Source organism: Pteronotus mesoamericanus, unplaced genomic scaffold, assembly GCF_021234165.1.
Source record: "Pteronotus mesoamericanus isolate MK-2021 breed Mesoamerican mustached bat unplaced genomic scaffold, CSHL_Meso_final contig_182, whole genome shotgun sequence".
NCBI classification, from domain to species: domain Eukaryota; kingdom Metazoa; phylum Chordata; class Mammalia; order Chiroptera; family Mormoopidae; genus Pteronotus; species Pteronotus mesoamericanus.
This window is the reverse complement of record NW_026555078.1, coordinates 25561960-25587050: the sequence shown is the minus strand read 5'-3', so window position 1 is coordinate 25587050 and position 25091 is coordinate 25561960. Positions and strand designations below refer to the sequence as shown.

Sequence of the window (25091 nt, the reverse complement as noted above, 5' to 3'; positions counted from 1 at the left end):
ATTTTGTTAGACATTGCTGGACCAACGGCATAGAATTTAATGCAGCTATCATAAGTGCTAAATTCTGGTTACTTCTTGTTCTCTATTACCAAGCAATTTTAGCTTTTCCTTATTTTCATGTTAGAGTCTATGATATTATGTTATTAGGATTTGGATGAGAACATTCTGAATCATCTGTGCTTAATATCCACCCTAAAACAAAATACAGAAACAAAAAACCAAAATAAAGCTGTGGTGTTGGAAAAATTGGTTTATGGGTCATTATCTGTTCCCACAGTTTCAAATTCAGATGCAATATAATAATATATAGATAATTCTCATCTCTCTCAGATTGGCCTTCAAAAGGACTAAAATATAGATCATGAAATACTTGTGGGTGATTTAAATCATTTATTGTTCAAGATTTTTAAAAGTTTATAACTTTCAGAAAAATTAATAGACATTATATTCCTCCTATCTCTTTTCTTTCTTAAGACCTTGGTGTCAAATCTTACATCAACTAAAGAAGAGTTAATGAAACTACGACGGGTCCTCAGACACCTGAGCCCCACAGTCACAGATAATGATGGCGTAGGTTTGCTCAGAACCACCACGGCATTGTGGGAGAAATGGCTGAGTTTGCTGGAAGCTGCTAGAGAATGGGAGATGTGGTGTGAAGAACTGAAGCAGGAGTGGAAATTTGTTAGTGAAGGAGTAAGTGGATCATTTTCAACACTCAAATCCTATAGTTTTCTTGAGAAGCATCATTTAGTCTTATTACTTTTATATTGTTTTTATATACAGTGGGTCCTCAACCTCTATCATTTGCTTATATCACGTATGTGTAACATATAAATGAGTAAAGAGATCAGGTTGTAGTAAAATAATCTCCAAGAAATGATTCAAAGTTTTTTATAATAGTGGAATATTTTTTGGTATCAGATAATGCTTAGAAATATGACTACTTGTTCATTCAAGCTTTAAAATCTTTTTTGTGCAGATAAATTAAGCCCTCTTAAAAATTACTGTCTCTATCTGATGCTAAAGGTTAGAATTAGGAAGTATTCATAATAACCAACTACTTTGAAAATTAACTACAATTGTTAACTAAGGAAATTAACTATAATTTTAAAGTAGGTGTCTAAAAATGTCTGATTTTTTTTTCTGAAAACTGAAAGAAACCTCCATGAGATAGAAAGATAGATAGATTCTATCCAGCTATCTATCTATATCGCTCATGTTAATTTAACTATGGCTCAGGACTTACACATCACATATATTTAGAAAGAAAATGTAAAGTAGTATAGAATTTTCTTAGGGTACTCTTTAATTCTTTAATATTTCCAAAGGGCCAGATATAAATGAGATACAAATCAGAATATTAAATGAAAATTCTTCTCTCTTATGTTAAAATTCCTGCTGAATTAACTTAAGAGAGAAATATACTAATCAATACTTCTTTAGAGGTAGGACACATGCTTTGGGATTTAAATGTTTGGTATTATCTTGTTTTCTTGCTTAAAACTCGATGTTCTTGAAAATGAATATCATTTGGTGGTGTTGGTGGGGTTTCATTAGTAAATAGTCTTGAATGTTAAAACTCTAAAAAACATTGCACAGTATACTTTAAGCAGGACTGCTAGCCTCCAGTTCTTTCCCATTCAGAATGGCATGATTTTTCAAGTTTCTCCAGTAGGCTGTGTGCCTTGCTAAGATGGCAGTTCACATCTGAAGCCACTGACTGGTGGCATTGCCCTCAGAAGTTATTCCCATTTTATTGATGAGGAAACTGAGGCACTGAGCAATTTCAGTTGGCACAAGACCTCCCAGCTGGTGCTTGAGCTATAAGCTTCTGGGCTGGGACCACATCTCTTTTGCTCACAGCTGCAACTATAGAACCCGACCGGGACGTTGTGCTTTAGTAGGCACTTAGTAAATATTTCTTGGGTGACAGGTCTTACTCAAACTCAGGTCTAAGGCTAACCCTAAGCTTTTGTTCTTTTTATCTTATTACATTGTTTCTCTACTGTTATATAACTATTTAATTATTTTTTATTAATTCAGACCACATTCATTTAGAACTTAGTAATTATTCATAAAGCATTTGACAGTATCTGCTAACAGAATGTGTTTTTCAAAGAGTGGCAAAAACAAAATATGTTCTCATGTAATAACAATAAATATTAACACTTAATGGGTGCTTATTGAACATATGTCATACATAGCTCTAAGCTCTTTACATGTATTATCATTTATCCTCTTAAAAATCCTGTGAGGTAGATATTTCTATAGTCCTCATTTTAGAGATGAGGATAGTGAGACAGTGAGATTGAGTAACTTGCCCAAATTCAAAAGTATGTGCTAAAAGTGGATTCAAACTGACACCCTGGAGTTTAACTGCTAAACTGTCAACTTGAATGATATTCACACACACCAGACTGATGTAAGATTTTAAAATAGCTTTTATCCATTCAATATAAATTGTCATCTAAAGACCTGTACATGCAAGATCATGTTAATATGGTTGGTGAATTTATATGGGACAAAATGAATTTATATATGATAAAATGAAGAAAGGTTTTACATAAGTAGATTTTTAAAAACAAGCTCTGTTTACATTTACAAATTAAAAATCAATTTAAATTTTAATAACCTCCCCCAATCTTACCTGTTTCCTTAAACAGAATTTACTTGATTTAATTCAATTTCTAGTTATTCAGAATCATCATTTTATGCTGTAGTCATCATAATGTGCTAGAATAAATCTATGTCTTCAGAGATAATGGGAGATAAAAAGCTGGCTTCTTTCCCTTGTACTGAAAGTCCAAAGGCCTTTCTATATTAGTTCCTATTTCTGTGGGTTCCAGGATTTTCAGTCTCCTTCACTATGTTTACTTATGATGCAACTATGGTTTCTTCTCCATATCTAGACTCTACTTTATAACTGATGGTGAACCTAAAAGTTTTGTAACTAATTATTTTAATGTTATGTGTCCAAGGAAAATCATCCAGGGGCTGCACAGCCTCTTGTAGATATAAGATTGGTGCAGAATCTTTGTGGCAACTATTGTCCTGATTTGGGTGCTGCATTCACCCTTTTTGGTGTAAAGTTTGTTGAATTGTGACAAGTGCATACTGTCATATGAGCACCAACAAAATCAAGATTTAGAACATTTTTATCACCACAAAATATTTGTGCCTCTTCGTAGGCATCTCCTTCTATCACCTCCAGCCCATGACAACCATTAATCTGTTTTTACATTTCTGGAATGTCATATAAATGGATTCAGATAATTTGTGGTCTTTTGAGTCTGGCCTCTTTTTTTTTTTTTTTTAAGATTTTATTTGTTTTTAGAGAGGGGTAAGGGAAGGAGAAAGACAGGGAGAGAAACATCCATGTGTGGTTGCCTCTTGCGTGCCCCCTACTGGGGACCTGGCCCACAACCCAGGCATATGCCCTGACTGGGAATTGAACTGGCCACCCTTTAGTTTGCAGGCCAGCGCTCAATCCACTGAGCCACTCCAGCCAGGGCTTAGCCTCTTTTCACTAAGCATGATGCATGTAAGATTCATTCATGTTGCTGCTTGTATCAGTAGTTCATCCCTTTTTATTCCTAGGTAATATTCTACTGTGTCACATGTACGACAGTTTGTTTATTCATTCACAGGTTGAAGAATTGCCTGGCTTTTGAGCAAAATTATTGTTCTAATAAAAATTATTCTTCCCCCTTCTGTTCCCCTCCTTAATCATTTATCAACTCACAGCAGACAGCAGAGTCTATGATAGAGGCTTGCAGGCAGGTGGTTTCTTTTGGAAAGCAATCCTAACAGGAGTGGGTGCCTAAGAGCACTGACACTGGAGATCAGAGCCTTGAATTGCTTTTCTTTTATTGGGTCCTGGTTGCCACAGTTGCCCATTTATGGTTATCACCAGGCACAGAAGCACCAAGAGATGCTGCATTAAGTCCTGGTTTATATACATAGTTCTTTCAATGTAGGTGCATATTGGAAATCCTAGATGTACAATTAACTCTTGTCAATAGAGCAGTTCCTTTCTTTCAATGCTGGTTCTTTGTCAGGGGGGCTGCAAAATGACCCTGTGGAAGCTTTATCTCAATCCCTGGTGGAAATATAGCTGCCTGCATGAGAGCCAGGACTTCTAACACAACTGAATTTAGGTTCGAGGACATGGAAAGCACAAGTACTGTAACTGTGTCTCTTGAAGAGGGGCCAGTCTGTACATGCACCCATGTAGTCTAGCGACTGGATTATGTGGTCCAAGTGGTAGGGTGGCATATACCTCGTGCAGTGCCTCCTTTTCTCCAGATCCCCCTCAGCACTGGCAGCGTTCTTATAAAAGGATCTGAGCAATATTTCCAAGTGTAACATATACTGCCTCCAAAATCCCATGGACTCATACAGTGTGGTGCTTCTGAACAACTTGATCTATACCTTATGGAGGTTCTGTCATGCCTTAGGCCATTGGGCCCTGGAAACTTAATTGATGCTGGAATTCCTACATTTTCATAGGTTTTATTTTCCTATCCCCTGGCATCCAGGTCCTTCTTCATCATTTGAGTTAGCGTGATATCATAAATGTAGCTGATCAGTGTGATGCTCAGTCATGTCAAGATTGCAAGATGCCTGACTCAGTTGGCACATAGAAGAGAGTTCGCAACACTAAGGCAGATATGATAAAAGGGTGGGGCAGCTGAGGTGAGAGCCAGAGGGTGTGAGGAGATGCAGAAGAGGGATTTGATTTTCTGTCTTTTCATCTTGAGTTCAGTGCTGATAGAACTCCAGTTTCCATATATGTGATGGATTAGGTAATACATTTCTGGGTTTTGCACATAACTGTCAGTAAACACGTGATTATTAGTTCAGTAATTTAGGCTGCTTTCCCTTTGGTGTAGGTGTCAGGGTAATGAGGACATAATGACTTACTTTGTTTAGAGCATAAGGGATCAGATGTGAAAAAAAAAAGAGAACTGTAGAAAAAGTTTCCAGTAGTTGGCCAAGCTCATACTTAGTGGATGCAGTTTGGTAGAGCTCATTCTAACTACCCTGTGGGAACCTCAGGAGAAACAATGCTTTATGCAACTGAAATCTGAAGGAAAAATTATTTATGAAAACATTCAAAAGTGTTTCTTTCAGCTCGTAACAGCAATACTTCATTTTAATCATACATCTACATGATCAATAGGTGGGAGCTATGGGGTTCTGATAGTGGAGATGTAATATTTCCAGCTGTAAGAAGACAGATGTTACTTTGAAGTAGTATATGGCATTCAGAGCCCTTTGAAAACCAGTATACAAACATTATGGTTGCCAAGGTATGTTTCTAGTCCTGAAATGTTAAGACGGTATTTAGGTCTCTTTTTTTTCTGTTTTGTTTTTCTAATTAGGTTGAACGAGAAGCAATTATTTTAGATAATCTTCAGGAAGAACTCCCTGAAATTTCCAAAATGAAAGAGGCAGCCACCACAGCAGAACTCTCTGAGCTAGTAGACTGTCTGAGCCAATATGAAGAGAACATGGAGAAGCAGCAGCTGTTACTGACCCTGCTCCTGCAGCGCATAAAGAGCATGCAGAACGCTCCAGACAGCTCAGGCGCTGTGCAACCTGCTCCCGGGTTGCAAGAGATTACATCTATGCAAGAACGAAGCAATAAGTAAGCTTTTATGGAACACTATTAAGGAAACATGTGTGACAACACAGGTTTAAAATTGAGAAAATACTGACTTTCATGTATATAAAATATTATAGGATGATGACAGATGATATGATGGAATTGAGTTGCATCAACATAGGTAGGAATCGAAAGGGATAGAAAGGATTAATAATAACGATAATTAAAACAGGCACCTGTTCTTCATTTTGGTGTTACTGAGGATGAATATACTTCATTTTGTTTTTCTGTTTGCTGTTTTTTAATTTAGTAATACATATTTATTATAGGAAGTTTAGAGATTGTGGGACATTATAAAGATTAATATAAAACCCACCTTTAATTTCACCACTCAGCAATAACCACTGCCAGTCACTTTTTTCTCATTTTTTTTTAACTGTAATTATACTCTTAAAGTGCAAACATAGTACTGTACTGTTTTGTAATCTGCTGAATCATTTATCAGTATACCATGTTTATTTGTGCTATAAATGCTCTCTGAAACATAACTGTATAATTTTTCATCATGTGGATATGCCATAATTTGTTCAACAAGCCCCCTAATATACTACCTTTAAATTATATGGTTTTGTTTTTACTTTTATAAAACACTGCAGTGAATATTTTTATTCCAAGTTCTTTGTCTGCATCTGTAATCAATTCATTTAAAAAATGCTGAGAAGTAGAGTCGCTGAGTCAAACTATATAGTAACTTTACAGGTAGAGATGCTTACTGAATAGCTCTCTGGAAAGATTTACTCACTTCACCTCCTCTGCTGATATGGTGGATACATTCACAGCAAATGGAGTTGGCTGAGATAAACAGGCTAGTCCATTGTCCATCCTCAAGAATCCACCCATGCCTGCATTCACACCTCTAAGTCACGTTCAGTTGAACTCAAGGATAACACAGAGAAAAAGAGGTAGAGATGGCAAGTATTATATAAAGTGTGAAAAGAGGATATTTTAGGGTTAAACTTTTAGAGAGGTTTTTGGTTGAGTGATTGAATTTGATATATGTTTATATATTCAGTATATACATCATTGAAACTGGTACTTTTCTCAGAAAAATAATCTTTTGTGAGCTATGCGAACATCTTGTTAATTGTTGAAATAAAACTATTTCACAGATGAACAGGCTAGAGGAACAATTTTATTTTGATGCTATATTTTAGGCTTCTTCAGAAAGCTCAAAAAAATAAGGAATTGATGCTGAATGAAGTCCGAGAGAGACATTCTTTCACAAAAGAAATAATTGCTTTGAAGAATTTATTTCAACAGACTGCAACTTCTTTCCAAAATATGGAACTACAAGACGGCCCAGAAAAGGCAGAACAGTTTGAGGTAAGTCAGAAATGAACTTGTGAAGGTGGCTGATACAGGTTTGCAGTCTTGCGTGCAGAGTACTTGGCACAGAGGGAACTCAGTGATGAGAGTAGAACAGCCCAGGAGAGAGGAAAGCACATGCAAAGGCCCTGTGGCGTGGTGTGGGCATGACCCCAGAAGGTCAGTGTGGTTGGAGAGCAGGGTTGAGACCAGGTTGGGAAGTAGGCCATCCTGGACCAAGCAGCCCTTTTCAACCACATTTTAAGTGTATTTGGTGAGCAAGGGCCTTGGACCACTCTTGAATAGCATGTTAGATAATTCCTGTTAGTAGGATGTAATGTCTTACCTCTGATATGGCAGAACTGTTTTTACTTACAACACTTCTGACAGCAAATGTGTGGGTTGTTCCCCCACACCACACCAGCCTATTCTCCAGCTCCCTGTACTCCAACCAGGTGTCCTGCAACGCAGTTCAATTCTGACACTATCTTCCAGGAGGTAGCACAGACCGCACAGGTTAAGGTCTCAGTCCCACAAGACTGCTCTCACTTCACATACCAAATGGCAAGCCCCCGGCCTCTGATACTTCTGACTGACAGCCTCTCTGTTAGGGCTTCTTATGGCCCCTCACCTCAGGGTCATTAATTTGTTAGAACAGCTTGAACAGAAGTCAAGAAACTTTCCTTACTATCATCGATTTCGTATAAAGGATATGACTCAAGGACAGCCAAAGGGAAGAGATTCATAGGGCGAGGTACCAGGGCGGGGGTGGGGGGGTGGGGAGGTGTGTGTGGAGCCTCCATGGCCTCATTGGGCGTGCTACTCACCTAGCGACTCCAAAGCTCTCCAGACCTTGGCATTTAGGGCTTTTTTTGGAGGTTCTGTTACATAGGCACTATTGGTTAAATTATTGTTCGTTAGTGATTAATTCGCCCTCTGGCCCTTCTCTCCTTCCTAGTGTATGGGGATTGGAGCAGAAATTTTGCTCCAACTGTAATCAAACTAAAATGATTCAGTTGCCTGCATGCACCAAAGCCAAATCAAACATGAACTGGAGTTTGCAGCAATGAAAGTAAAGGCTAATTAATTAAGGAAATGGTGTGAATCCCAGGGGAGCATTGCTCTCAGACCTGGCTCCCTGATAGTTTCTAGAGGATGGGTTACATAGGGGAAAATCTCAAATCACGGTGACTAAGGGAATTAGGGTCCTGCTTGGGGTTGTGATCTCTACCGATTGGTCAGAACTAGCGAATGGGGTAGTCGATGCGTGCGCCTGGTCCTGACCTCAGCCACGTCATTGCTCCGTCTGGCTTGGCAAGTGCGTGGTTGATGGAGTCGGTCTGCTTTTCTGGGTCTAGGGCTGAAACACAGATGAGACCTAGGTGTTACCTCCAGGTCCACTGAAACTCTGTCTCCATGGGTCAACAGACCTGAGACTTTGTTCCTAAGATCACTTGATGCTGACCGGAACTTCAGCAAGCTTAATGAGTAAAGAAGTGCACAGGAGAGGGAAGGTGGGAGTCAGGGCACTCCTAGGCTGGACAAGGCCCATTTGAATCAGAAGGAAAGGAGAAACTCCCTAGATGAAAAATGAAGTTTCTGCATGGTCGCAAGTGGTTGGTTCCTCTGGCAGCCAGCCCCCCTCCTGAAGCCATAGCATTATTATTGGGGCATCCCAACAGTCATCTTATTTGCACAAACTCAGGTACTGGTAGAAAAATAAATAACAAAAGATGCTCCTCTCCCCTCATTTAGGAAATTTCAAGAGTTTTAGACGCTGTACCAGAAACCAGTGTTGAAGACCAAGTGTATATGTTATATTGCAATATCACAGCATCATTTGGGAACTCATTTTGTCAGGATGATCTCTTACTCAGGTCCAATGGTAACAGGCAAAAAAGACATTTGGAAGTTTATTCAAAAGGCATGTGCTGTTGTTAATCAGAGTTGCTTATCAATGTTGAGAAGGGAAACTTGCTGTCCGACACAGAATCAGACTTCTATGTGCAGCTCTGAGTAAAGACCTGTACCCCGCCAACCCCAACTAGGTGTAGATACACCAGGATGACACTATACCTCAAACCCGACCTTTGTCTGACTGGCATTGTTCTTTAACTTTCCCTGTCTACATTTGTACTCTCCTGAGGGTGAAGAAAAGGAAAACAGTGACACATCACCAAGTCATTCAAAATTTTAATCATTGTTCAATGCGGTGACTCATTCAATCCATTAACACAAACAAGGCTGCTGCACAGCTCCTCTAAAAACAAAACAAGCTCCAAAAAGCCACAGCAAAGTCAAAAAGTATTTTTCCACTTGATCTTTGGGAAAGTTTCCCAAACAAATGAGTTTCTCCTTTATAATTAGTGCAGGAGAACGTAGATCAGATTTTGTTTCTAGGCCACAGCCAATGGACTATTTGTTCAGGTTTCTTTTATCTCCTGAAACCTGCATTCTTTGCATGGAACTGGAACTCTCCTGTTTGAAAGAAGTTGAGCTCTGCTGGGCTGTCTAATTACATGAAAGCAGACACTTCTGCTTCAAGCATAAGGGCTTTTAGTGGCCTTGAATCATTGTGATGATAATGTAGGAAGAAACAGAAATGGCAACAAGTTAATAACCAAAAAAAAAAAAAACTTCTTTGAAACTTTTTGCTTCTTGCAGCTTTTTAGATCAAGGCTGTCACCGAGATACAGTTAAATCCTAGAGTACTTTAGAAGCAGGAGATGTTGTAATGTCTTTTCAGGACAACGGTTTGACACTGTGAAGAGCTATCAAGTTTAATTCTTACAAATTAGAAAGCATCATCTGACCAAAAGGAGTATCTCCCAGGCTTAATCAGCTTGTATCAACAGGGAGGTTTTGTCATGCAAAATTTGCCTATTTAAATCATAAGGATGTGCTGGAAAGCCGCTTTTATTTTTAGAGTTAAACTCTTCCCCTATCCTGTGAGTATTGAAACTCTCTTGATGTTTTTAGGAGCTTCAAAGCATATTTAAGAAAGGGAAGCTAACTTTCGAGAATATTATGGAAAAACTCCGAATCAAGTATTCTGAAATGTACACCATAGTTCCTGCAGAGATTGAATCCCAAGTGGAAGAATGCAGGAAAGCTTTAGAAGACGTAGAAGAAAAGGTAATAATAATGTTTGTGCTAGTGTTATTATTTATGGAATTGAATGAACATAGAGAAAATATTTAATATATATTTTTATTTGCCCTGTTTTCAACTATAACACTTTATAGAGTTTAGTTAAGTGATAATTTTGTGTATTGAATGCTGAGATGAAATTGCTCTAAACAAGCGACAAAAAACAGAAATTAGGTAATCTCTTTATTTGTAGTCAAGATGCTTGGTTTTTCTTCTCTTGTATTTAAAAATAGTTAAGTATTGTCTTTCACTTGGCCTTTTTTTAAAACTGGACAACCACTTTAAATTACAGATATGAATAATACTTTGTTTTCAAACATCTTCCCTGTATACAATTTGAAATAGCAACCCACAGCATATTTCACTAGTCACTAGGACTAGCACTTAACACACAGTGCCTTCCTAATGATGGTAGGGACACAATTCTCATAAATCATACCTGGGTAAATCTTTGTACCTGAAAGTCCAGTTTAGAAGAATGAGTGGGAAGTTTCCATAGTAGAGACATAGGAGGTTAGCAAGGAAATGTTGTTGAATTGTAAAAAGGCAGCCCAAATCCAACAGAACAAAATTCTGTTCTATTCAGCATCCACAGAAGGATTTTTGTATTTTTTAAAGCTAGAATATCTCTAACTTAGTAAGTAAAGTAGATAGTAAATACACACATACAAAAATAAGATTTCAAACTTAGTTATCTTCTATGCAGATTTCTTAGGAAAATCTAACCTATGTAAACATCTCATAAACTCCTAATATATATTTATAAGAACTCTTGTTGATTTAACATGCAATAAACTCTGTTATTAGGTACTTTCTCATGAATCATGTACTATTGATTTTATTTTAACATAATACTAAAGTTTTGAGAGAAACTAAGTTTGTTCTTATGAATACTTCATGTGAAAATCCCTAACAAAGTGAATTAATAATCAAAATCTGTCTTTTGAACTTAAGGTTGAAAATTTCAACTGTAGCTTATATATTTGTAAAAAACAGCAGCTGATTTATTTTTTCATGCAATGTGTCTGAAGGTTCCAGACAACAGATGCAGTGCCGCTCTGTATGATTCTGATAGCAGCGTCATTTACCTAAGTCATGATCTCTCCTAATGTTCCTAAATGGTGTCCATTACTGCCAGAAAAACAGCTGCCTAAAAGATCAGAAAGCTTCATTTTCTGGTAATTTGTTACATAGGAATAAAAAGTTATACAGCAACAAAAAACCCAGTGCAAGATTAAATTTTTTTCTAAAAGTCTTGACTGGTCTGGTCTGGTCTGTGAAATAAAAACATTTTCTAACGGTATCAACAGCTTGATGTGAAAAGAATGAGGACTCCGGAGTCTGGGGCTTCTTGGGACAAGTTCATCCATTCCCTTGATATGTGACCTTAATTTAAGCAAGTCATTTAGCATGTGTTTAGTTTCTGCATCTGCTTACTATTTTTATTGTTCTAGTCTCATTGGTTATACAGATATAGTGGTTTTTTAAAAAGTTAAAGAATGATACAAAAGCAGAAAGTATTATTATTTAATGGCTACTAGAAGAAAACCTTATCAACATAGTCAAAAACAAACCATAACAAAACAAAAAAAAGAAACCACAAGAACATGAACTAATCAGGCATTTGAAAAATGACACATTCAACATTCATTTATCTTTCCTAGCCCAAGTTATTTTTTTAAGAAAATCATTCAGATAAAAATTGACACTGTTCAGCAGCTAGATTTCTGATTGCTGTGAAAACACACTGGAAACATTCACACAGAGAAAACGAAACTTTGTGTGTCCTCAAGGTTATTCTACCCTAATGATTATTAAGGCAGGAATTACATTTTTTTGGTCAGCTTGAGAATAAGTTTGATTGTATTGCAAACAGTTCTTTACAGAGAATTTTCTCATAAAATGAAGAGACTGTGTAATAAATAGTTTATCTCTCAGAAATTCTTTTATATCATTTGCTCTATTGGGGTATGTTTTGAACAGTCCGCTCAGTCGTTTTGCCCAATACGGCACATATCTGTAAGTATATACTGTGAATTACATCCAACAAGTTCGTGTTTGTTGGTTTTCTTTCCTTTCTTTAGGTTGGATTTAACAGATTGGGTCAGTGCAGCTGCCATTTCCTAGTCTGCCAATGTACCCTCCCATTAACGCATTAGTCTGATGGTTTGGAATTTTTCCTGGAACCCTTAAACAACTTTTTATAAGTAAAAGCACATAACGGTGTGACTAACCCTTCTATCATTTGAACCTGTGGATAGAGTGCATAAAACGTCTCTGAACCAAAATGTGTCTTTCTCCCACTGTAACAGATTAGCAACGAAGTCTTGAAAAGTTCACCATCATATGCAATGAGAAGAAAAATAGATGAAATTAACAATGGCCTTCATAATGTTGAAAAGATGTTGCAGCAGAAAAGCAAAAATATTGAGAAAGCTCAAGAAATTCAGAAGGTAACATTCTCCTTTAACTTCCTTAGCATTTGGTGTTCTACCTGTTCATCTCTCATCACAGGGTGTGCTCTCTGGATTAATCTGAATTTGCTAACCCACATGCACAGGGCCACCCTTCCTGAGAGTGCCACCTGCACAAGCTTGGTGGAGAAGGTTGCATTTAAGAATTGTTTTCGTTTTTTTCACTGTGGGAATATACCCAACCCCCTAAGAGCCTATGATTGTGATCTGGCCTTTTCACAAGTAAAGGAGAGTAAGATCTTATCTTTGTAAGACAATATGAAAATATTACACATCTACAAATATAAATATATAAAACAAAAGTGAACATCTTTCTGTGTTGGAGCGTTTCTTAGAGTCTTTGGTTTTCTAAAGTGAAATAATATTGGGGAATAAAATATGGAACATTTATGAAACTTATTTCAACAGGATTGTATGTCAACTGTAATTGAAAAATAAAAATGCAATAATGATAAAAAATATTTCAATAGGATTTGAATAGTATTAGCAGCTTTTATTTAGACTGCAAGAGGAAACAGGAAAATAGAAATTGCAATTCTATTTCCCTTGTAAAATGTCTTAAGAAGTAAAGTCTTAAGTAAAACTATATATAAATATAACATTGCCCCTCTTAAATCCCAAGTAAACTCTGCATATAGAGATCTTTTTTTTTTTTTTCAAGATGTTATACATGTACTTTTAAAGAGAGGGAGAGAAAGTTGGCTGCCTCTCACGCACCCCCAGACAGGGGACCAGAACTGCAACCCAGGCACGTGCTCTGATCAGGAGTTGGACTGGCGACCTTTTGCTTTGTGAGGCGACACCCAGCCAACTGAGCCACACTGGTCAGGGCGAGAGAGCATTCTTACTCTAATCTACATTTTAAGGAAATTTTCTAATATGAATGGAGACTTTTAAAAATAGGTCAGAATATTGTTCACCATTGGACAAAATCTCGAACTCTTAATAAATAGAGGAATCTAATTTAAGCAGTAAGATTTTCCCATTTCTAGAAAGTATGTTCTTAAGCAAATATTAAGTAAGAGTTAAATTTTTTACCTTTGAGATATCCTCTGGGCAGCCACATCCAGGTTGGAATCCCACCTGTCAGTTCCTTGAGTCAAAAGCAGTCGCTACACTTCCATGTGGCTAGAAGGTGCTGCCACTGCCTTAACCGAGTTTGAGCAGATACTTTCTTTTTATTAGTTTTATTTTTGTATGTGATAAAAATTGTCTTCTCGAAAGTACATATATGTACTGATCTAAATAGGTTTAATTATTAACTGAAGCCCTTCTTAAACATAATGTTAACACTCTTGAAAGATTAGGGTTGTGTTGAGCTTGTTTGGTGCCTTGATCTCTGCGAATGTCCAGGTCTTTCTGCTCCCTTCCAGCTAATTTGTACTGAAATGAATACTATTAAGAGACCTCAGAAAAAGAGTTTTTCAGTTTAGGCCACAAGTGATTGCTAGGCATACGTGAGTAACTGCCTGTCATGTTGTTTTGGTAGCATTTACCAGTGCAAATGGCATGTGGACAGTAGGAATTCCCACAATAAATCCTGACACCTGCATTTAAACTGATGTATGATTTCCTTGTCCAGAAAATGTGGGATGAGCTGGATCTCTGGCATTCCAAGCTAAATGAGCTCGATTCCGAAGTTCAGGACATCGTTGAAGGGGATCCAGGACAGGCTCAAGAGTGGATGGATAACTTGATGGTTCCTTTCCAGAAGTATCAGCAAGTGTCACAGAGAGCAGAATCTAGAACCTCCCAGTTAAATAAGGTGCGATGGAAACATGTGACTGATGACAGCATATAGCGTGTAGTGGTATTGAGATGGGTTTAAAACAAAGCAAAAATATGTATTCAGAGATACCCAGTTTCCCTCAGATTGCCAGTTTTAGGATTTGAAGCTAGAGCTGCATGACAGGTTCAGTTGGCCACCCAAGGGACAGATTTCACTGAAGGGACAGGCAGTAAATCTAATTGGGCAGGCGGAAACAAGTATCCGATAGTCAGGCGCCAGCACAGCACTTCCAGCAGTCACTCTCAGGAGGCCAGAGAGGGCGCCGGCAACATGGAAGAGTGTCGCTTCGAACAAGACACCTCTCTTTTCCCTTCTAAGCAAGGGTGTGGGTGGTGAGTGGTGGTGTATAGGTGACCTAACAAGCATGAGTCAGGGTGCTAGTCTCAGGACCTGGGATATCACAGTACAAGGCCTTATACAGGGCGACAAAATACAAACCCAGTTTTCAGAATGAAGCATACAGTGGGACCAGACTAGTTGCAAGGCTAACTCAGAACCCCTGCTGAGGCCCCTGGTTTTGGGGTGAAACTTTTTTAGGTCCTCTCCAGCTGTGGTCAGGATTAATCTTTAAAGTTGGAAGGATCAGAACTGGAGGAGGTGGGCAAGTGGCCCCCGCCATGGAGAGTGGAACCCTGCAAGGCTGACATCCTGCTGACTTACAGCCACGAGTTCTTCGAGCATCTTCAAGTCGAGGAGGAGGCATCAATCACACTGAGTTCGGTTACCCCCTGTCTTTCACAGGCCACAATCAAGATGGAGGAATATCATGATCTTTTGAAGAGTACTGAAGCTTGGATAGAAAATACTGGCCGTTTGCTGGCCAACCCTGCTGACTATGACTCTTCGAAGGCACTGAGTCACCACGCTAGCACCCTTCAGGTGAGTGATCTTTCAATGTTTCCTAGGTGTCATAGGATCTGCATAATGGTCAGTGGATTCGCTAACCATCATGGGGCTCCCTCCACCTTTTTTTCCCCTGAAAAACCACCATATCTTCAACTGTGCCAAATGGCAGAAGGATGTTTAGAAGGGTGGCAGGCTCTAGACAGGGATTTTGGAGACCAGGATCTTGTTCTTTCTGTCCTGATATCTACTACATCAGCAGTCCCCAACCTTTTCGGCACCAGGGACTGGTTTCGTGGAAGACAGTTTTTCCACAGACTGGGAAGGGAGGTGATGGGGATGGCTTTGTAGCCTGCCACCAGATGTAGCTTAATTGTCACTTTCCACTCACGGGTAGGGTTTTGATATGAGTGCACGCAATTGATTTATTATCGACTTTGTAGTCAAACCTCTCTGCTAATGGCAATCTGTACTTGCAGCCACTCCCCAGTGCCAGCATCACCGCCTCAGCTCCACCTCAGATCATCAGGCATAGAGTCTCATGAGGAGCACGCAACCTAGATCCCTCATATGTGCATTTCACAGTGGGGTTCACGCTCCTTTGAGAATATAATGCCCCTGCTGATCTGACAGGAGGCAGAGCTCAGGCAGTGATGTAAGCGATGGGGAGCAGCTGTAAATACAGATGAAGCTTCCCTCTCTTGCCTGCCGCTCACCTCCTGCTGTGTGGCCAGTTCCTAACAGGCCACAGACCTGGATCGGTGTGTGGTCTGAGGGTTAGGGACCCCTGTGCTACATGACCTTTGGGGTAATTTACTGTATCCTCCATGGGCCTTTGTTTCCCCCATCAGTGAAGTAAGAATGTTGCACTGAATGGTGATAGTTTTGGGTGGCAGAATTCTAAGATGCCTCCCAGTATTTTTGTCCTCTGATGTACATGACCTATATAGTCCCGTTCCCTTGAGTGTGGGCAGGAATATGAGTATGTGATGATATAGCCTCTCCATCGATTAGGTTATATTACTATATTGCTAAGGTAATGGGGTAATTGATTCCCATGAATACGTGATTGATCATGGTTGTATGGTTATAAGACTTTCTGGAGGCAGACTGGAGAGAGATTCTCCTGCTGGCTTGAAGAAGTAAGGTGCTAAGCTGCCATGTGATGAGAGGGTCATGAGGCTAGGATCTCTGGGCGGCCTCTAGAAACAGAGAGTGACCCCAGGCAACAGCCAGCAAGAAAACCGGGATTCAGTCCTACAACTGAGTTCTGCCAGCATCCTGAATGAACTTGGAAGAGAAACCCAGGCTCCAGATGGTGCCTTGATTGCAGCCATGTAACATCCTGAGCAGGAGACCTGCCTAATCTGTTCCTGGACTCTTGAGCCTGGAACCTGGAAGATAATACATTTGTGTTTATTTAAGCTACTAAGTGTGGTAATTAGTTACACAGCTAAAAAAAAAAACAAACAAAACCATGGTTCCTTCCAATTCTAGCATGTCATAATTCCAAATTTCCTGTATTCCCAGGTACTCTGCAGGTGCCCTATGCCTCCACACTAGCTTGCAAAGACAAAACATATGAAAGTATTTTCTTACTTGGGCCCTGCAACAGATTTTCTAGGTGCCAAGTACTGGCTTAAGTTTTACTATGAAGGCACATTCCCTTCTATTGTACTATTTAGCCACCAGTAATAATCTCTTAGGAAAAGGTTTATTCTGTAACAATTTTTAGAGTAATCAGACTTCATAGTTGATCCAACTCCTTTTTATGCCTTTAGAATAGCACAGTGTGTTCCTAAGTGAACAACTGACTTCATACCTCCTTGTTTGAGATATGCTGTCATATTTCCACCCTATGGTAATAGTTATAAAGATGTTATATTTTTACCCATTTGTTTCTTTTCTTCCCCTTGCCTGTGACTTCTGCCCCCCACCTCTTGGGTTGACTTTCCAGACCCCCCTTTATTTTAAATCACCTGTATTTTTCACCATTTTAAGGAGTTTGCAAAGACAAAAGAGAAATAATGCCTTTCCCCTCAAATGCTCATTATAAGAATTTTTTTTTTTAAACACCATGTAAGAGTGAACTCGGGCAAAAACAGTTGGACTTTGCTACCTTCTACTGACACAAATGTAAAAGTGTAGAAGTTTCTCTCATTTGCTGGCCTTTACATGCTGGAGCTGAGTAGAACTCTAGTTTATGAGCTAGCACTAGGAACAAGGGGGAGATGCAGGCTGATTTCCCACAGACTGTATCCTAATAAATCCGCCCATGGAAAGTAAGTCTCAAATAACTCTTCACATGTGAATACCCCATTTTACCCCTATTTTTGAAAAGAGTTGTCTCTTAGGATACCCTTTTGCATTTTTCTAGCACTACCAGGAACGGTTTTTAAAAGGACTCTTAAAGGTATCAAAACTCTCAACTAAGCTTTAAAAATCTGTTTTAATTGCACTATAACCTTCTTATCGGGATTGTATTTGTTAAAATAGGTTTTTTTATAACCTGAAGATGTGTTTATAACCAAAAACTGCTGTTGTAACAAAGAATCCTGGAAATGTGAATTTCATTGTAAGATAGGAAAACAACTTATTTTTTTAAATCAACTTCATTGAGGTATAATTTGCATATACTAAAATATACCTATTTTAAATGTACGGCTAGATGAAATTTTTCAGGTGAGTTTTGATAAAGGCATGCAATTGGGTCACCCCCCCACCCCCCCAGCCATGTACGGAACATTTCCATCACCCCAGAGTTTCCTCACACTCCTTCGCAGTCAGTCCCCTTTACCCATCCTCAGCCTTATGTAAGTACATACCGTATTTTGCTGTGTGTAATGCATACCTTTTTGGCCTAATTTTTCAGGGAAAAATAAGGATGCACATTATATATAGGTATAATGATTATATACAATAGGTATAATAATCCTGCGGATAATGCATACGAAAACGTGGGTGTGCATTATACACGGCAAAGTGCAGTACTCATTGCTTTCTATTAATATAGTTTTGCCTTTTTTACAGTATCCTATAGCGTCATATAGTATGTAGTCTTTTGTACCTGACTTTTTTTAGTTAGCATAATGCTTTTGAGATTCATCTAGGTTATTAGATTTATAGGTAGTTTATTCTTTTGATTGCTGAATAGTATTCCACTAATAGAAGTATATAGTATGTTTATTTCTTCACCAGTTAAGGGACATTTGAGTTGTTTCAAGTTTTGACCTATGTATTTGATATCTGCTGTTGTGTAACACATTCCTCAAGAAGTTAGCGGCTTCAAACAACAAACATTTGTTATCTCACAGTTGATGTGGGTCTGGAATCCAGGCATGGCTTAGCTGAGCACCTCTGGCTCAGGGTCTCTCATGAGAATGCAGTCAAGGTGTCGGCCAAGGCTGTGGTCCGCCCTGAAGGCTCACTGGGTGAGGGAGGCGGCAGAATACACATCCAAGCTCATTCATGTGGCCGTTCGCAGGTCCCGGAAGAGCCACTTACAGGCACATGGCTGCTTCATGGCATGACAGCTGGTTTCCCTCTCCATAAAGTGTTAAAGAGAGCGAGAGAGAGCTCCTGAGACAGAAACAGACTGATAATCTAACCTTGGAAATGCTACCACATTGCTTCTGCCATAGTTTATTAGAGGTAAATCAGTAAGCCGAGCCTACATTCAGCAGAGCTGATGATAAGGGCATGAAAACCAGGAGGTAGAGATCATTGGGACCAACTTAGAAGCTTCCTACCATAGGCCATTATTAGTAAAGCTGCTACGAACATTCATGTTTAAATCTTTGTGTGGATATATGCTTTCATGTCCTTTCATTTGATAAATACCAAGGAGTACAATTGCTGGCTTTTATGCTAAGTATTTAACTAGATAAGAAACTGCCAAATTGTTGTCCGCAATGGCTGTACCATTTTTCATCCCCACTGGCAATGTGAGTTCTAATTTCCCCATATTCTGACTTGCACTTGGTATTATTTGTCTTTTAAATTTTATCCATTCTAGTGGCACAGTGGTATTTCATTGGGGTTTAAGTGGCATTTTTCTAATGACTAATGATTTATATATTTGAGAGTTTCTTTAGGTGCTTATTTGACATTTGTACACTTCTTTTTTGAAGTGTTGGTTCAGTTTTTTTATTGCCCATTTTTAATTTTTTTAATCATTTTATTATTGAGTTGTAAGGCTTATTTATAAAATATTTTAAAAACCAGCCCTTTATCAGATAAGTGGCTGGTTTTGTTATCAGATATGTTATCAGATAACATTGTCTTTCAGAAAACAAATGTTATTAATTTGATGAAATCCAATTTATCAATATTTTTCTTTTATAGATTATTCTTTTGTCTTATATCTAAGAAATCTTTAACACAAAGTTACAAGGATTTCTTCCTATCTTCTAGAAATTTTTTATTTCTGTTACTTTAGATCTATGACCCACGTTAATTATTGTACATGGTATAAAGCAAGAATCAAGGTTAATTTTTTTTTCTTGGGGGATATCCACTTATTCTAGCACCATTTGTTGAGAAGACTCACTGTTGAAATACTTTGGTGCCTGTTGCAAATCAACTGACCTCATCTGTGTGGGTTTATTTCTGGGCTCTCTTGATCTGTGTGTGTGTCGATTCTGTCACCAATGTGACACAGTCTTCATTACTATAGCCTTATAGTAAGTCTTGAAACCAGGCAGCATCAATTCTACTATTTAGTTCTTTTTTGAATTTGTTTTGGCTAATCTGGGTCTTTTGCATTTTTAAATAAATCTTAGAATCAACCTGTCAGGATCCTCAAAGTTTGCCTGATTGCATTTATCCTGTGGATCAGTTTAGCAAGAAGTGACATCTTAACTATACGGTCCAGCAGAAGTAAAGCCTACTTGAGAATGGTTGGTAGGGTAGTAATATGGGTATAATAATTTATAGTTTTAATTTGAACATTTCACCTAAAATGCCATATGGTATGTTTAAGGATGATAGTGTTTTATGTTACAGTTACATGCATAAGACTTTGTAATAAAAGATTTTGTAAGAAAAAAAGGGCGTTATTTGTGTCAGACTCTGTATATTGACTGTTCCAATCCAGGAACATAAAATATCTTTTTATTTATATTAGTCTCTTAGAATTTTTCTCAGCCAGTGTTTTGTAGTCTTCAGTGAACAGGTCTTGAATATCAATTGTTAAATTTATCCGTAAGTAGTTTATGGTTTGTGATGCTATTGTAAATAGTATTGTTGGTAAAAAGCATTGCTTTTAAGTTTTGTTTTTCTTAAAGTTTTTCCTTCTAGGATTTTGAATAATGCCAATATAAAATTCTGAGTAAGCTTATTAATTTCAGAGGTTTATGACTAGAATTCTAGTTACATAAGTAAATATTCTATCTCATACCTGTTCTTTTTTAGTGGAATTACCAAAGGCTACATTAGCAGGTTGAACATTTCCAATAGGTGGCTGAGATATTTTGAAATTTTAAGTTTGAAAGTTAATGCATTATAATTATTAAAAGAAAGAAAATTATAAGGGGAAATTTGAAAGTTAATGCATTATAATTATTAAAAGAAAGAAAATTATAAGGGGAAATGTCCAAGAAATTCTAAAAATGGATGTTTTTCACTTCTCTTTGGTAGAGGTCTTGTAGAATTAAGTTATTCAAGTCAACTCGAGCTATAGGGACTTCTAATGGATCCAGTGGTAGGGCCCTGAGGAGGAGGACACTGGCACCAGGACTGGCAAGCCACAGGAATGCCTCTTCCTTTCTCTTCCATACTGCATTTATCTATTCTCTTAAACCCACCTTCCTAAAATTCCAGTTCTCACCAACTGGGAAGAGCTTAAATGGCTTTCTTGGCCCCAATTCCAAATTTCAGAGGGAAGGACTACAGCTTAGTTTTCCTGGTCCTGTCAATTATGGCAGAGGCATGGGATTATGTGGTTCAAAATGGGTGCTGCAAGCCCATCAGAACCTGTAGACACTCTGACCCTGGCCGGGTGGCTCATTTGGTTGGAGCATCTTCCCTTACACCAAAGGGTTGCTGGTTCAGTTCCCGGTCAGGGCACATACCTGGGTCACTGGTTCAGTTCCCAATCCGGGCACATGTGGGAGGCAACTGGTCGATGTTTCTCTCTCACATCTGATGTGCCTCTCTCTGTCTCTCTCTCTCAACCCCTCACCCCCAAATCAATAAACATTTCCTCAGCTGATTAAAAAAAAGTTGTTAGACACTCTGAAGTCACCTACTACTATCAACAACAGTGTTCAGTGTTTCATTTTGAAACTGGAAATGATTAGGAATTTGATATGTTGAAACAAATGTAAATTTTCTCAGATTTAAATTTTTGTCAGCTTTAAGTACCTTAATGTTTCTTTCTTTTATTCTCCTTGTTTCTCATTATGTAGATGGCTTTAGAAGATTCAGAACAGAAACATAATCGTTTACATTCAATTTTCACGGCTCTAGAAGACTTATCAGTGATTTTTGAAACAGATGATTTAGCACAGTCCATACAAGAGTTAAGTCGTCAAGTGGCAGCATTACAGCAAAACATCATGGAAAGCCTTCCACAGCTTCAGCGTATGGCTGATGTAAGTTGGGCACTGTAAAGATGTGATTTCTTATTTTTAATTTATATTTCATATAGTAAATTAGAGTTATCCTGTTAACCAACTAATTTTATGAAGACATGTTGATCTGGTACTTTTTATTTTTTCATTTATGTTCAAAGAGAATACTGATCAAATGAGCTCAGTGTTTTCTTTGTCAGAGAGGAGATATTGTTGATTTAAAGGCACAGATTAGCAGAGAGAAAATTAAAACAGATAACCTCCCAAGTCTTCACCAATAGCAAATACTTACTGAGCTGCTGTACACCAGCCACTGAATTTTTAAATATTTTATTTTAGCTTGAACGATGTGTGGTATTTAATTAAGGATGGAGTACCATATCAAAGGCAGATATAGCTAGTCTTAATTATTTACCTTCTGTTTCTCAGTTACATTACCTACATCACACTTATGTAACTAAAGGGACTAGTAATCATTAAGTATTCTTGGGTAGTAATGCTTATTCCGAAGTTTTTTAATGCTTCTATAATTTTTCATGAAAAATATCCTAAAATACATTGTATACTTTTATATACCTTTTTCAATACAAGGTGCAGAAAATAATTTCAATATAATTTAACTTTTCCTCATAATTTGGTTATATAACTATAAAGTGACTGTACTTGCTGCTTTTTTTGCTGATAGTTCCGTTTGTCCTATATTGAATGGCTCCAAACTGCTATAATTCGAAACCCTTCGTTTATTTTTATGTAGTATTTTCTGTCCCCATCATTATTAGCTGTACCTTTATATTAGGTGTATCTGCCTTGAGATCTAAAATAAAGGCCTGAAGGCCCTCTTACAGTGTGAGTGGACTTCAGCATAAGGGTTGTATGGCACATATTGCAACATTTTCACCTGAAGGTTCTTGTCCAGGCTCTAGAGGTTGATGTTGTTAGGAGAATAACCGTTGCACAGATGATCTATTTTTTAAATTAATTTAAGTAAGTTATAAATTAGTTTAACAACTCTTCGAATGGCAGCAAGCCATTGGCAGGAAAACCCTGTCCATTTTCCAGCTCCTTGTGTGTTCCTTTCCCACGGGCAACATTATCATTTTACTTGCAGTGGTGGGAATTTTTTAAATGTTATACCCACTTGTAGTCAAGTGTTTAAACACATTCCAAGATAAATCTGAAGAGTTTGTAGATCATTGAGAATTTACTTAAAAATCAATTCAGATGTATACTACAGCTGGTCTCCAACTTACAATGGTTTCACTTAAGATTTTTTTATTTTATCATGGTGAGAAAGTGAAACATATTCAGGAGAAACCATATTGGAACTTTTGAATTTTGATCCTTTCCCATCTAGCATCATGAGGTAAGGTACTCTCTTGTGATGCTGGACAGAAGCATCAGCTACGCTGTCCTCAGGGTAAACAGTCAATACCCTATGTTGTATTTATTGTGTTAGATGCTGTCGCCCAGCTGTAGGATCATGTAGGTGTTCTGAGCATGTTTAAGGCTCAGTGTGATGTTTAGTAGATTCGGTGTATTGAATACATTTTTGACCTAACAGTATTTTCCACTTACAATGGGTTTATCAGGACATAACCTCATCTTAAGTCAAGAAGCATCTATACCTTTGTTGCAGAGTATAAGTAATTGAAAAATGACTTAATGGGGATCTTTAACTCAAGAGTGTGTAAGCAATGCACTGTAGTGCGGTATGCTACTCATAGAATAACTTTTTTTTTTAATTGAAAACAATCAACAGTATCTGAATAGTACTTGTTTAGTTTTTAAGAGATATATAAGTGGCAAACATATTTTGGTTAAATATCAGAATAGAATGAATGGCAATAAATTGTGTCTGATAGATATATACAGCATATACTGCATGAGTGTTTTTGTTTATGAAACTCTAGGATGTGGTTGCTGTTGAAACTGAAGTAAAATCAATGGAGAAAAGAGTTTCAAAAATCAAAGCTATCCTGTTATCAAAAGAAATATTTGACTTTTCACCTGAAGAACAGCTTAAACATGGGGAGGTAAGCATGGATCATTATTTAAAGTATTTTCTCATAATACTTACTATGTTTATCTTTAGATATGTAATAATATGATGTAATAAAAAGTATTTAGCCTTGCTAGAGTAATAGTACAATAAAGCTGAAAGAGATATGGCCCAGGCCAGGCTGTTCAGTTGGTTGGAGTGTCACCCTGCACACCGAAAGGTTGTGGTTTTAGTCCTGGGCAGGGCACACGCATAGGTTGCAGGTTTGATCTCCAGTCAGGGTGCGTGCAGGAGGCAACTGATTGATGTCTCTCTCCCCGCCACCATCACCACCCCTCCTTTCCTCTTTCTCTAAAATCAACAGATATATTCTTGGGTGAGGATTAAAAAAAAGTTGAAAGAGATCTGAATGGCTACAAATGTGTTTTAAATCATTTATTACTATTTATATAAAGTTAATTTTCCTGTAGGTTAGTTTTCATTTAATTTCTTCCAAAAACTTCAAAGTTCGAAAGTCTTACCTTCAAGTTAAATTTAGTTGTTTAATAGTCCAAGAGCTTAAGGTTCTAAAGCAGGAGAACTGATTTCCGGCCCCAGCTAAGCTGCTTACTAGTTCTGTGATGTTGAGCTATTAGTTAACATTTCATATCTGCATACTGGTATTGCAGTGATAATATTGGACAATTATAATGCATATAAAGCCCCTAGTGCTAAATAGTACAGAGATGATGATTCTGCCTAGTGCTTAGAGCATGTGCCTTGGGGTCAGGCTCCCTGGGTTCTAATCCCAGCCTTGCTTTTTTTTTCTTTTTTCTTTTTCTTTTTAAATAAGATTTTATTTATTTATTTATTTATTTACTTACTTACTTAACTTGACAGAGGGGAAGGGAGGGAGAAAGTGAGGGAGAAAAACATCAATGTGTGGTTGCCTCTTGCATGCCCCTTACTGGGGACCTGGCCTGTAACCCAGCCATGTGCCCTGACTAGGAATCGAACTGGAGACCTTTTTGTTCTCAGTCCAGCACTCAATCCACTGAGCCACACCAGCCAGGGTCCATCCTTGCTTTTCTGATCTTACCTTGGTCTCCTAACTTCTATGAACCCAATTTTGTTACCTATGAAATGGAAGTTCTGATACTTACCTCCCAGGGTAGTTATGAGGATTAAATGAAATGATACAAAATATTTAGCAAAGTGATTAATCTCTCCTCATTAATTGATGATGTAAATCCAGATTTCTGTGAATCAGATGTCATTAAAGCAAAGTAATTATATCTTTGGGACTTATAAA

The 25091-nt window shown here is 37.9% G+C and overlaps 1 protein-coding gene across 1 annotated transcript in view; it reads left to right on the top strand.

The window, feature by feature from the left end:
* SYNE2 (spectrin repeat containing nuclear envelope protein 2) overlaps positions 1-25091 on the top strand; it is a 277882-nt gene that overhangs the window by 147616 nt on the left and 105175 nt on the right. Inside the window, exons 52-60 of the mRNA XM_054567455.1 lie at positions 475-693; positions 5385-5650; positions 6823-6991; positions 9953-10108; positions 12436-12576; positions 14180-14362; positions 15128-15265; positions 21637-21822; positions 23712-23834. Of these exons, the coding sequence (XP_054423430.1) occupies positions 475-693; positions 5385-5650; positions 6823-6991; positions 9953-10108; positions 12436-12576; positions 14180-14362; positions 15128-15265; positions 21637-21822; positions 23712-23834 (1581 nt within the window). The remainder of the gene's footprint in view (positions 1-474; positions 694-5384; positions 5651-6822; positions 6992-9952; positions 10109-12435; positions 12577-14179; positions 14363-15127; positions 15266-21636; positions 21823-23711; positions 23835-25091) is intronic.